At 41.2% G+C, this 13715-nt stretch overlaps 2 protein-coding genes across 4 annotated transcripts; one reads left to right on the top strand and one right to left on the bottom strand.

The window, feature by feature from the left end:
- The first annotated feature begins 93 nt into the window (after positions 1-93).
- On the top strand, positions 94-9667 carry EBNA1BP2 (EBNA1 binding protein 2). Of its 3 annotated transcripts, none has more exons than XM_044443085.1 (10): positions 94-172; positions 549-667; positions 2377-2460; positions 3151-3317; positions 4460-4583; positions 6486-6575; positions 7140-7215; positions 8269-8371; positions 8846-9008; positions 9332-9667. In XM_044443085.1, the coding sequence occupies exons 2-10, from the start codon at positions 608-610 to the stop codon at positions 9380-9382; spliced, it is 918 nt and encodes a 305-aa protein (XP_044299020.1). In that variant the 5' UTR covers positions 94-172; positions 549-607; the 3' UTR covers positions 9383-9667. The 3 variants fall into 3 exon arrangements, with proteins under 3 accessions (XP_044299020.1, XP_044299028.1, XP_044299010.1); XM_044443093.1 differs by lacking the exon at positions 94-172 and adding an exon at positions 222-240; XM_044443075.1 differs by lacking the exon at positions 94-172 and adding an exon at positions 261-371.
- A 302-nt stretch (positions 9668-9969) lies between these two features.
- FAM183A (family with sequence similarity 183 member A) lies at positions 9970-13712 on the bottom strand. Its single transcript, XM_044443116.1, has 4 exons — positions 13538-13712; positions 12448-12507; positions 10850-10953; positions 9970-10259 (listed from the first exon to the last, which is right to left on the bottom strand). The coding sequence occupies exons 1-4, from the start codon at positions 13671-13673 to the stop codon at positions 10146-10148; spliced, it is 414 nt and encodes a 137-aa protein (XP_044299051.1). The 5' UTR covers positions 13674-13712; the 3' UTR covers positions 9970-10145.
- Positions 13713-13715: the final 3 nt, after the last annotated feature.

A 13715-nucleotide genomic window follows, 5' to 3' on the forward strand; every position in this document is an offset into this window, starting at 1 on the left:
ACAACAGCTGCAAGCCTGGTTGCCATGGAGACGGCGTCCTGGTTGCATGACGGAAAATGACCGATCGGAAACGGAAATACTCCGGGGAGGAAAGTCCCGGAAGTCGGAAGAGGTGCTGTGCCTTCCTTCCTCGTGGTTTGGCGAGTAGCGACTGGTCGGCGTCGTTCTTAAGGTGAATAAATGGGGATGGGGGATGCAACGCCTTGTACACGTATCTTGGAGTCAGTGGCATTGAACACAGTACGAATTGCTTCTCAGCAGATATGTAGAGGATCATGCAGGGTGAGCTTGTTCCGAAGGATTTGTAATGCAAAATTCGGAGACAGGTTGGCGTTCGACAGGAGCTGTTTCTTCGGGCTTTAAAAGTAACTGTGAGGATACTTTACCTGCTAATTTTCTTCATGTTCCGTGTATTGTGTTAAAACTATAAATAGTTTAAGTAACAAGTGAATGGTGTATCCGGCCTGGCAAGCGTGGGCAGGAGCTAGTAATTTTACCTATTTCGCGAAATGTGGAGTGTGATTTCTGATATTTTCTGCCTGGTGCAGCTTGGCAGAGTCAAGAGTCTGGTCATCCCACAACACAGTGTGTGACGCTCCACGTGGAAATGGAGGAGTACTTGTCAGAATCATCAGATTCTGAAGACTCTGTTATTACCGATCGAGAGGTAAGTTTGGCATAGTGTTCATGCTGCAAAGCAGTGGGGGGCGGCTGCATATAAGAACAAGAAATGCCATGCTGGATCAAACCAAAGGTCCATCCAGTCCAACACTTTATTCATATTGTGAACACGGGATCCTTCCAGCAGGATGGGCACAAAATCTCAGCCTGCCCAAGCTCCTCAGCAACTGGCGTATGCAGGCATGCTGCCTCTGATAGGGAGCATTTAGCTAACATTGCTAGTAGCCACCAATAGCCTCCTCCCTGAAATTTCCCTACCAGAGCATGAACCAGACTTTTAGTAGTTTATCAATTGGAGATGTGAAAATTTGGGGGCAGTGGGGACTGATGAAGCTAAGTTTCAGAGAAGCTTGTGTGATGATGGTAGAGTTCGGCCCTTGTTTTTGTAGATTAGACATGCTTCAGTTTTTCTAGAACAAAGATAAGCTGTGATGGTTGTTCATGGGATTTATAGTTATCTTAGATTGCTTGTAATGCTAGTGTGGTAGGAGCTATGCTCTGCATTTACATCAGAGCTAATAGTATGATAATTTATGCAGAGTATGTCAATGGATCAAAGCTGAGGTGCACTCAAAATGTGTCTGTCTCTGTGAATCTGAATCCTTTGGGATGGGCTGAGGCTAAAACAGTAACAAGTTGGTTAACAGTAAACCTAGAGGACTTGTGACTGAAACAAGATTTGAGCTAGGGGCTTGCTTTCCAGATTCTAGACCCAAAAATACTCATGTAAATCCTGACAGAGTTGCATTTCCTACCTTGGTGCAGTTTGACCACCTTGTCATGGATTTTTCCTTTATCTTTCCTTTGCACTCACATCTATCTATCTAGCTATCTATCTATCTATCTAAACAACTTATATGCTGCCTCATCGCATGAGCCTCGGGGTGGCTTACAATCATTAAAATTGCATATAAAATACAAAAAATTCATACATAAATAAATACAAAAGATAAAATAAAATAGAATAGTGGATCCAGCCTGGTCAAATAAACCATTAACATTTTATTTATTTATTTATTTATTTATTTATTTATTTATTTATTTAAAACATTTCTATGCCGCCCCCATTGCAACAAAGCCTCGGGGCGGCTCACAACAAAAACAAACAAATGCATATAAAAATATACAATAAAATTAAAATAGCATTTAAATAAAAAGGTCTTGGCCTGGCGCCGAAAAACAAATAAGGACGGCGCCAGGCGGACCTCTCTGGGGAGCACATTCCATAGGTTGGGCGCCATCGCAGAGAAAGCCCTCCTCTGAGTACTCACCCTCTGAATGTCCTTCACGGAGGGTTCTCGGAGGAGGGCCTCTGCCGCCAATCTCAGGGGGCAGGAGGGCATATATGGACGTAGGCACTCCTTTAGGTAACCAGGGCCTAAGCCGTTCAGGGCTTTGTAGGTGATAACTAACACCTTGAATTGGGCCCGGACTTCACTGGGGAGCCAATGGAGCTGACGGAGGACTGGGGTTATATGAGAACTACGCCCAGTCCCCATCAGCAGCCTGGCAGCTCTATTTTGTACCAATTGAAGTATCTGGACTGTCTTCAAGGGCAGCCCCACATCTATGCTTTGTTTGTTCCATATTCCTTTCTTTTATGAAGGAATTTATGGGTGAGTAAGCTGACATCTTTGATACTGTGTGTGCTAGTTTTCTGGCCTGGCATTAACCTATCTCCCTTCTCGAATATAGCTCCAGGAAGCATTTTCTAAAGGTTCGCTAAAACCAGGCCTGAATGTTGTGCTAGAAGGACAACCAAAAGCTTTCAACAATGTGGTGAGTATTGTGTGATAGTGACGTTGGAGTAATTAGTTTGTTTGGGCAGATTGAGCTTCTGCTTCTTAACATTTGGAAAGAATAAAGTTCAGTCTCTACACTGCATTCATTACCTGGAATCTAGGACTTTCCATTGTTGGATGAGGGCAATGGATGCTTCACTTCCTTGAACCACGAAGGTATTTTGGGTGAGGGCAAGTAACTTGTATAAATTGGTTTAAAATGCTGATTGGTTTGTATTTTGATTCTTTCTTGCTTTACTGTTCACTACTTGCAATTTTTAAAGATATAGAACAGTTTATACATTCCATAAATAAATGAGTAAAAATGCTGTTTATTTGTTTTATAGGGAAAATCTGTATCAGCTCTAGTTTATGCTGGCATTGTTGAGGCAGAAGCATTTTGTTTTATTTGTAGATGTGTGAAAGATAAAGCATGGGGTTCAAAAAACTCTGCTTTCTCTTTGGATAGGAATCATAAGAGCTGCTTTTGATGTTTTATAGGAAACTGAAAAGAATTTGATATTTTTAGAGAGATGGTTATATCAGTGCAATATCTATTGATGGCTTGTCTACAGTGCATATGGACAGAAATATCTCAGACTTCCATTGCAGGTTTTCTTGGCATACTTGACAGTATAAGGGAATCCTGTTTTATTCACTCATGTACAACTACTATGCTTTTGCCTAGGATGGACTGAAGCAATGCTTATCTGAATTCCAGAAGCACCTAAGCTGGGTTGAAAGGCTTGATATTACTTCTTCTTTGGCACAAAATACTACAACTACAGCCTCTGGTCACACACTTGACAAAGATGCTATTGACCCAGAGGATGACTTCAAAAGAGAAATGAGATTGTAAGTCTGTTATGAGGTTGAATTTCTTTCTGCACTGTGAGCCTAATGTATTGCACTTCAGCCATAAACATAACAAGAGGAGCCACCTTTTTTGCACGCTACCTCTTTTTGAGTTAGCAGTATCATTGCCCACCACACACATGTAGAAATTTAATGGCATATCAACTATATTTATATACTTGCAGTACCTCTGAAAATGCTAAATGGAATGAAACATTTTGTTGCTTTTTGCTCTATGTTTATATAGTGTGATCTGTTTGAGGAGCAAAAGATATTCCTTTTATATGAAAGGTTGTTAGTACATTTCCTTTGCCCATTGGAAAGTGCACATTCTGTATTAAAATTGTGCTGAACTTGCCAGAGCAATTCTATGCTCCAATTATGACAGGTGGTTAGTACTGGTGCAATACAGTTGGAATCCTGTGAACTCACAGCAGTAAAATGCAACAGATACTAACAGCATTCCTGAAAATTCAGCTGCCACATATCAGTCATGAATTGTCAGTGTGCAGCATCCCTCACATTGATGACTTAGTTGTTTCTTAGTTGACACACATGCATGTACACAATATTTGGAAAATCATGTCGAATGCTTTGACATTGTCTCTGTACAAAGATGAAACATTTTGCAAGGTATTGAAAAAAGGCCCACCTAGACAAGAAAGAATTCAATCAACAGCAGTAAGCTCTCAGAAGGCAATATCACAAGCTGCCTGGTAGTCCTGTGGCGAAGAGCAAAGCAATAGAAACGGGAGATAAGAATTCAGGTTCTGCACTGGTAAGATTTGTATGTGATCTCTGCAGGCAAGCTTATCCTTATGTCTTGGCTGGAATAATATATTTAGATAAAAAGGGAGAGATGGGATTAGATCTCTTTATTTTATCCAAGATGAGCTGAGCAAGGCTGCTGAGGATAGGGCATTTTGGAGGGCTTTCATTTATAGAGCCACTGTAAGAGATGACTTGATGATACAATAATAGTGGCTGCTAGGTTATAATGCCTATAACTGTGGACCTCTGGTTTGAAGCTATGGACTATATATTTAGCAGTAGTACTTGCATAGTGCTCAATAAAACATCTAAGCTATTTAGCTTCCAGCAGGATGTAAAAGTTTTAATATGTTACACTTTTGCTTCTCCAGTTATCATCAGGCCCAAGTGTCTGTACTAGAAGCCCTACCTCGGCTGCATCAGCTCAAAATCCCAACTAGGCGGCCTGATGACTATTTTGCAGAGATGGCAAAATCAGATCAACAGATGCAGAAAGTAAGGTCTTGCGGCTCTTCAGTTCTTTTCATCTAGCTGCTGCAATGGATATTTATAGTTGCTTGTAAGATCTGAAATTGTAGCACATTTATTCTGGTATTTCAGTGGTGCCAGCTGCCATTTCTTTGGAGGAAGATTGCAGAGAAGAACATCAACAGAGTTATTTTTAATGTGTGCAGCATCTCAGATCATTAGTTTTTAATTGTGAGCTGCCCAGAGGTGCTGTACAATAGGCAGCATACAAATGTTTAAATAAATAAGTTGGTCATAAGCCAGGTGCCCTTACAGTTTGAACTGAACTCTGGAAGCAGTGCTGCTGCCTGCAGAGGGGACTGGTCTTGGACAGAATATAATACATTGTGAAACAAGAGGGATGTCAGATACTAGCTGTTCAGCACAAAAAATAATGGAGGATGCTGAGGCAATTACCTGTCTCTTTATGTGCAGTTTGATGTTCAGTCATCTCAGAAAAACAAGAGTCTGCAGCATGCGGTGAGGGATAGAAAGATGACTAATTGGAGCAGTCACAGAATCTGTGCTGCTTTTATAAACTGCAGTTGTCTGCTTGATTAATGAACATCATCCCACACCTCAGATGCTCCCCATTTGCTTGTGTCCTAAGTGCAAGATTCCTTGGCTTCCATCACATTGGAAAGGTCTTTTGTAATTTTCTGGCACATAAGCAATGGCTGGAGTCAGTTTATTTGCTCACCTCTGGATTAAACAATGGAGACTAAAATTACCACAGCATAGTTCCAGTACTAAAAATCCTTAACATTATTAGGATTATTCTGTTTTTAGTCTAAATCATAGACAAACTTTTTACATTTGCAGGTTACTTTTATAGCTTTCGTCCTGGACTGGGGGTGCATATGTAATTTTTGCCATTTTTAAAAGATTTTCTCTTATTCCCCCCTCCTGTATTTACTCTTTCTTCTGTCCTCTGCCCCCAGAACATTCTTTTCCTGGCTTCTTTCTTCTCCCCTGCCTGCCATTCTGCTACCCCATTGATCACTGACCTGCCGCCCCAAACGCCTGTTGCTTCTGCTGACTTGCCTGCCCGTGTACTTGCTTCTGCTGCCATGTTCCTTGTCCACAGGCCCACTTGTTTCTTTCTCCATGATGCTCCTTGTGCCCTGCACATACCCCAAAGCCATCACTGCCCTGCACATGTCTGCTTGCTCACTCACATCTCATTTCTGCCACCTCTGTCACTTGCTTTCTTCCCTCCCTCACCCTTTGGTGCTGCTTTCTGCTACCACAAAGCTTGCCAACGTCCTGCCTTCTTGCTGCTGAGCTGAGTGCAGGAGTAGGAATAAGCAGCAATGGAAGCAGGAGTGGAGTTGAGTGGCTGAGGGGGCCCGTGGAGACTGGATCATTAACTCGTTCTAAGTCCCCTTCACTTCAGTGGGTCTACTGAGTGACACATTCAATACAACTATAAGAGTATTATTTAGGCCATGGATTATGCAAAGGCTGTTTATCTGATTAGGTTCACATAAGTGGACAATCCATAGCCAGTATTCATGCTGGTCAGCATTTGGGCAACTGAAGCCACAACGCATGACCTGTGCTGTGTCAGGTGAGTCCAATCAATCAGAGTCACAGATGGTTATAACTTTAGGTGAATGATACAGAAACCATGGCAGGCCATGGTTGTGTGATCATGTTGGACAAACTTCTGTTTAAAAGTTACAGTTTTGAGTAGTCCTAAAATGCTACGTCAATCATGAAACTTGGTATTTAGGAATGCAGTACTCTTTTAAAAAAATGGCTCTAGTTTTTATTTTTGGTATCTGAGAAGAGGGTCATTGTCACAAACGAGGAAAGTTTTATACTTGCAAGGTCAGAATCCTGCCTTCATCTGTATAAAAAGCGTATCGATCACTCTGTCTTAATTAGATTCGGCAAAAACTGAAGAGCAAACAAGAAGCTATGGAAAAATCTGAAAAAGCAAAACAGCTCCGTGCTCTGAGAAAATACGGCAAAAAGGTGAGAACGTTTGCAGCAAGATCCCAATAAGCGCCTTGAGTGGGAGGGAAGGGAAAGACATGCCTGCTGTTCTGATTGGCCAGCCTCAGAATTGGAATCCTCTAGCTTATGTGCAGATTCATACACAGGAATCCAAACACATGGAGCGGGAAGGGAATTCCCACTTCTGGGATAGGCTTCCCACAGTAGTATGTCCGGTGCCCTCATTGCAATCATTTTGGCACCAGGCAAAGACGGTTCTATTTTCCAGACATTTTAATAACTGAATAATGTTGAATTGATTTAAACATTTTAATGAATTTTACTGATGGCTTTAGTTTACTATACCTGTTTAAAATAATCTTAGTTAATGAGCTATGTCATTGTCAATATTGTATTTTGTATTTTACTTGTTTTATTATCAGGTTTTAGCGCTGATTCTACACCACCCAAAAAGCCCTATGTAGGACTATTGGTGCAGTGTATACATTTCATAAATAAATGAGTGCATCTCACAAAAGGAGGGGTGTTAGGGGAAAACAGTACAAGGGAGAGTAAGCCCTGCATTCTTTCGCTTGTTGATAGGTACAAACTGAAGTGCTGCAGAAGAGGCAGAAAGAAAAGTCCACAATGTTGAATGCAGTCAAGAAATACCAAAAAGGTTAAGTACTCTTTTTGTCTCATTCTGCCCCCTTCCCCCACTTTACCAGAGAAGTGGAAAATGGGTGTAATGTAAGATGCAACAAGTTGTATTTGTGGGAAATTATGTAGGGGTCACCAGCCACTGTTACATAATAGAAGGGTTATACTTACTTTAAAGGACTGTCCCAATAGATAGTCTATGGTTGCTTTGAACTTGCAACTCAAAATCATAATCAGTACACCAAATGGACAGGAAATTATTATTTCTATTGCACGTCCTTATCTGTGACTGGGCATGGGCTCTACACACAAAACAGTCATTGATTAGGGAAGACCCATCAGGATGCAGACTCTGAATGTGTCATTTAAGCATTAATTATGATTTCCTAGTTTTAATAGTTCTTTATTGCTCATCACATTTTTTTTGCCCAAATTTATCTTTGTGTTCTGTGTCAGGCTGATTCATTTATATAAATTGACTAGGGATGTGAAGACCTGGAAAAATGCAGAAAGATGGGATTTGGGGAAGGCAGGGGAAAAACAGATAACCCCCACCCAAACCAAAGTTCTCCCCTGCCACCCTCAAGGATTTGGGGAAGATTTCAGGGTGGGTTGAAGAGAAGGAATATTTTCCTGAATTTTTCTGGTTTTCAGTTTCTTCACCATTCCACTGCATTTCTACACTTGACAGCCTTTGTGTTTCTCCTTTCTAGAAGCTATCAGTTGGCCTCTTACTTTAAAATCATGGTGAGAGTGATGTCTCCACATCAGTACATTAGACATTAATAAGTTACTGCATATCAGAGCCCTAGAAAGAGCAGGTTGCATCCTCTTTCCCAAGTGTTTGTGGCCAAATATATACATGTTCTGTGCAATATGATTTAGCTGCTTCTGCTACCTAAATTCACATTTAGTTTCTTATCTGTAAAATGAGAATGACAGTGACTGGACCCAGAAGATGGTTAAAAAAGACTGTAGAGAATTAAAAAATATTGATATGTATAGATATGTTTTGGGAGACAAAGCCCATGCTTAAACCAGTGCTCTTTGCACTGTTCTGTCATTCATGCAGGTCTCTCAGACAAATTGGACTTCTTGGATGGTGAGAATTCATCAGCTCCTCCAGAAAAGAAGAAGAAAGAGGAGGGGGTTAGAGGCCGATCAGTAAAGAAAGGGTGAGACATAAGAAATGACAGGATTTCCAACAAAACTGATTACTTTTACTTTAGCATGAATAGATCTTCATTTGGATTACTTTTTATTATAATTTCAGTTTTGCAATTGAATACTTAGTAAAAATCAAAAGCCTCCACAGTCTTCCAGGCACAAAAGGCCATTATGCTTAATTCTCTTGCACAAGGCTCTTTCTAGGGGTGGGACAGGAATGCAGCTTTCCCAAGTTTCGTGTTTTTTGTGTTTGAACCATGCAAGTTCAGTTCTATGTGTTTTTAAAGTTTTTGGTGCTTGCATGCATTTGAAAATGCACTACCTGTGTATTCAACATGTCAGTTACCAGATGCACAGAACAAAAGATAGGAATGATTTTGAGCATTGGAGAATGCATGTGAGAAAGTCCGTCAGTGGGCTGGGGTGTAAAATATCAGGCGACAGATAAACAAGTACACGAGCATGACTGTTTTTCTTTTTAGACCAAATGCCAAACGGCGTTACAAGGACCAGAAGTTTGGTTTTGGTGGCAAGAAGAAAGGGTCAAAGTGGAATACTCAGGAAAGTCACAATGATGTGTCAAGCTTCCGTGCTAGCAAGGCGCACTACAAAGGTCCTGGGAAAGCCGGAAAAAGGGGTGCCAATGTGAGTACCTACCATGAACAGGAAAGAGGGAATGGATAGTCAGCATGACTATGTTCTAGCCAAATTTAACAATAAAACAATGCCCAAGAATATGCTCTAAGGACTTGGGGTACAGAGCACCTTAAAAGTCCCTGATGGAAGAAAGGTGGGATATAAACATTCAAAATAATGTTAGTGAGCAGCAACCAACTGGGAATTTCTTGCTGCAGCTGGACTGTCATGGTTGCATTCATTCCCCCACTCCAATTTTTCTGCCTTTCGTGTGTGAAACACGAGTAAGGTGATAAGCTAATGGACAATTGTGTGTGTTTATCACTTTTCAGAAGAGACCCGGCAAAAAGATGAGGCAGAAAATGAAGAACCGCTCCCGATAAAGAATTAAATGGACGGACTTTTCTTCTTTGTTAGATCTGAATTCTTTCAGGTGGTCAGCATATCACCATGAACTTACGTTGGCCTTGTCCTACTTGACCTTCTTCCCACTTGCTATGGAGGCAGCAGATAGTTCTGCCTGACCTTGATGCTGCAATATTTATACATAGATAAAAACCAGATACTTTGTTGCCTCTCTCTCATACTGATTTGTTTTTTTCCCTTGAGCCTATTCTGTGAGATATTGAATTAAATAGTGATGACAGCTTGACCACTTCATCGATACCAATATGTTGGGAAAGAGAGAGTCTGATTTGCTCTGAAAGGATCTTGGAGAGTCCTTCAGTTCCCTGGGTATCTGATAGAAAAGCCATATTCTGCCTGCATGGAACTGAAGGAGCGAATCCACTGTTTCTGACACTCAATACCTCTTCCTTCATAAGGGCATCTGGGCTTGTTCTCCCATTCTGAAGCTGGGTGCACCTGTCACTGAATCACTGCACGAATAGCTGATGCTTAGATAATTCCTTCTGAAGGGGAACAGGTTTTCCTATTCACCCACCATAAAAATGGCCTTCTTAGGTATAAGTACAGACAGCAGGAACAAATTTATTACAATCAGTAAATGATCAGCGAGAGATCTTACTTGCCAATAGTCTCAATTTTGCATCCTATCATAATGAGGAGAGGGGTTCAATGCAGATCAAAAATCCTAAATTGGTGTCTAGGATCCTTCCAGCCAAACTAAGTGTTGCTATATCCTTTTTATCTCTTATCCTTTGTCATCTCCTTCAGGCGCCACATAGCAGCCATGTATTGAGTGATTTCAGTGCTTCGACTTGGGAAGTACAACCTTTTGTCATTCCTGTTGATGCTGATCTGCGAAGGGGAATAGCAGAACTTTTAGATAAGGAAGGAAGGAAGGAATTGTATATTTTGCTGAAACTTCCCTTCCCCATGTGATGAAATGTCAGACTTCTGAAGGTGTCACATTACCTACAGTCTTTCCAGACTTCGCCATAAGTATAATGCAGGAAAGGGAAATGTGTGGCCCATGGGCCTGATGAGATCCACAGGGGGCTTGCAAGCTGGCCATGCTACAGAAGGGAAAGTTCTTACTGGATAAAAGTGCTTCCATTCTACTTATGTGGGCATAGATGATGCTGTCTATTCTGAGTAGACGTGCTTCCCACTATAAATTGATAATTCAGTGGGAGGAGGTTGGATTTTTCAATCCCAGCCACTTTTGCTTGTGTCTCCCTTTGATCCCACTCACTACTAAAAAACAAATCCTAAGAGCTTTTTCCAAAATGTTATCTAGTCCTCAGGACAAAATGAAATCTACCCCTACTATAATGTATCAGAATTATTTTATATTTCTATATAATTAAGATTCTTGGATCTCAATACTTATGTAGCAATTTCCCACAACATTTATCTCCCCATAAGTACCCTGAAACTTCACTCACCAATGGTGTGGAATACCAGCCAATTTCCTGACTTTCAGTTTGAGGTTCTGTGTATTTCTTGGTTGGTTCAAGAGCAGCATGATGAATAATCTTCAGGAATTTAGCTGTTGGGTTCAGTTATGGAAATAAAGCATTAGAAGTTGTGTACACCTACAATACAGTGACATCTGTACAAGTAATGTGCTCTTGCTATGTAGTATTGAACTAATAGTATTTATGCAGGCCTATATTGTGCTGGCTTGTATCCCAAATGTTGATTTTTTCATTTTATTTCAGAATTTGTATGCTGCATTTCAGAGTTAAACCCTCCCATTAATTTTCACATGAAAATAGAATGTAAAAATGGTGGGTTGAATCCTGATGATCCTTCCATTAGCAGAAACAGGAAGGAGCAATTCATGCTCTCTGCAGCCCCCATCCTGCCTTCAATACCAGTTCAGAGGCGATTTTGAGACACACTAGGCTTCAGTGGAGAAGAGAAGGCGAACATCCCATTGTCCTAGTGGATGTTTGCTGGCACAATGTTGGGTTTAACTCAATAGTACAGTATTATAGAATAAATGCACTAGCTAATGTGTTAGATGCTTCATGCATATTACAAATTCCTCCTTTGAAAGAAGTTCGATGTCTTGAGACCATTTGCATCTTGTCGGTATCTTGAATCAGTGTAGCAAGAAAATACATATTTCTGTGTATGTTGAATTGCCAAGATATAATGAAAAAATCAGTAATAATGCATTTCAGTTTTATCTGTAATAACAAATAGATGGTAGTCAAAAAATTAGAAGACTAAGGCTATTGTATTCCCCATCACTGTGTGGGTGTGAACACTGTGGACAGTGAAGAAAGCTGCCAAGAAGAAAATTGATGTGTTTGATACACTGTGCCGGAGGAGAGATTTGGAAATATTCTGACCAACAGAAAGACAAGAGCATCCTAGTTCAAATCAAGCCAGAAACTCCCCAGAAGCAAAAGTGATGAAATGGAAGCTGTTTTACTCTGGGTACATCATGAAATGGCAAGGTTTACTGGAGAAGACAATAATGCTAAGGAAGGTTAAAGGCAGAATATGAGAAGGAAGACCAAACAGGAGATGGACTGATTTCATAACAGAAGTCACAGCCTTGAGTTTACAAGAGCTGAACAGGGCAGTTCAGGATGACATTTTGGAGGGCATTCATACAGGTACCATAAGCTAGAAACAATGGCAGGTATCAACAACGGCAACACAGCCTTGGCCTCTTCAGGACAATGTGCTAACTGCTTTTGGCTCACGGGTTCATGTGAAAGATTTTGTTCTAAAATGGCATTCCCATTTGAATTTGATCTACTGGTCAGAGGCTTTTCAGGACAACAGTTAATGAAAATTATAACTGAGCCTTGGTGGCCAAAATGCAGATTACAAAAATGCTCTACAAATATGTCCCACCTGGAATTGATGCCCAGAAGTAAGACATTTGGGTTTACAAAGAAGAATGTTATGATATTCCCACATGCTATGCTTCACCCTCTGATCCATGCTGCAAAATAATTCTTAGATACTCATTCTGTTTCTCTGACTAAACAGTTTAAAATGTTTGAAGGCAAGGGTGTCTTACCATCTGCAGGTTCTTCTAAGTTATCATGCCAAGACATAGGTTTTCCAGTTAAGGTATGAACTAAAGGCAAAACGAAAATAATCCAAATCACTCTCTGAAAGAGTTTAAGCAAGAGCTAAGACTACCAAAGTTAAAAAGTTATTGCTCCACTTATTTGTGTGTACACACATCCTTTTTTGGGTAGCAACTCAGCTAAGAACACCTTTTCGTAAATGCAGGTCTACAAGAATGTACTATGGGTAATAGATGCATAATCTGCAAGTGGGGCAAGAGAAAAATATTGAAAATTTTCCAAAGCTGCTTTGCTTTAAAGAGAGTCTGATAATTATGTTTCACAGGTAGTTTTGTTAATCTATTACAACAAAAATAGATTCCTGTGGTACAATAAATATATAAATGCTTTCAGTTAGTCTCCATGGCTGTTTTCTTCTATAGATTCAACTATAGAAGGTGTTCTATAGAAGACTATAGAAGACCCTAAGGTGTGCTTAGCTGTATATTTCCCCACTTGTGTCAAGCTGCCTTTTGAAGTACAAGGGAAGACTGGAAAACCACTGTCATTACAAATTGGGTATATGACTTTAGGATTCCATTAACCCTGAGGTGGAGGATTAAGTTTATATGCCCATTGATCAGGTGGAGTGAGGCAAATGTTTCAGGCAACAGGTGCTGGAGGTTAAGGCCATTTCTTCTGGCAATCCCATTCTTAGCAGCCCTGGTTGTGTACAGCACACACTCTGCCCTGCATCCTCTGAACCAAGCAGGTCCTTACAAGTGTGTTGGACTATGGTGCCCGTCAGCACCAGCCAGCTCCTGGGGATGATAGGTGTTGTAGTTCAACGCACCTAGACGGCATCAGGTTGGGAAAGTCTTTGCCCTCTGGTGAAGTGGGGGACACTATTCTGTCATTAAATTTAACTGTTTGTGCAGTTGGCTTTTGTATGATGAACTGGGGCGTCGTTCGCTTCAGGCACCCAAATGTTCTGGGGCTGGCCCTGAGATTCACGTCCTATGGTCGCCGCCGCCGCTTCTTTCTCTCTCCTCCCAGCTACTTGCCTGGTTCTGCCCTGCCCTGCCCCCAGTACCGTACCCTTGAGGAGCGGGTTCACTGTGTACTCCGTGTGCAGGCGCTGGCATCGCAGCTCCTTCCGGATCGTCTCGCAGAAGATCTTGTTCTGACTCACGGGGTCCAGTGGCTCTTTTGAGGCTCCCTTAGCTCCTGCCATGCGCTGCAGCGGCTGTCTACGGAAGCGGGTTCGAAAGCTGCC

This window comes from Varanus komodoensis, unplaced genomic scaffold (assembly GCF_004798865.1).
Source record: "Varanus komodoensis strain SLA01 unplaced genomic scaffold, ASM479886v1 scaffold1, whole genome shotgun sequence".
NCBI lineage: Eukaryota > Metazoa > Chordata > Lepidosauria > Squamata > Varanidae > Varanus > Varanus komodoensis.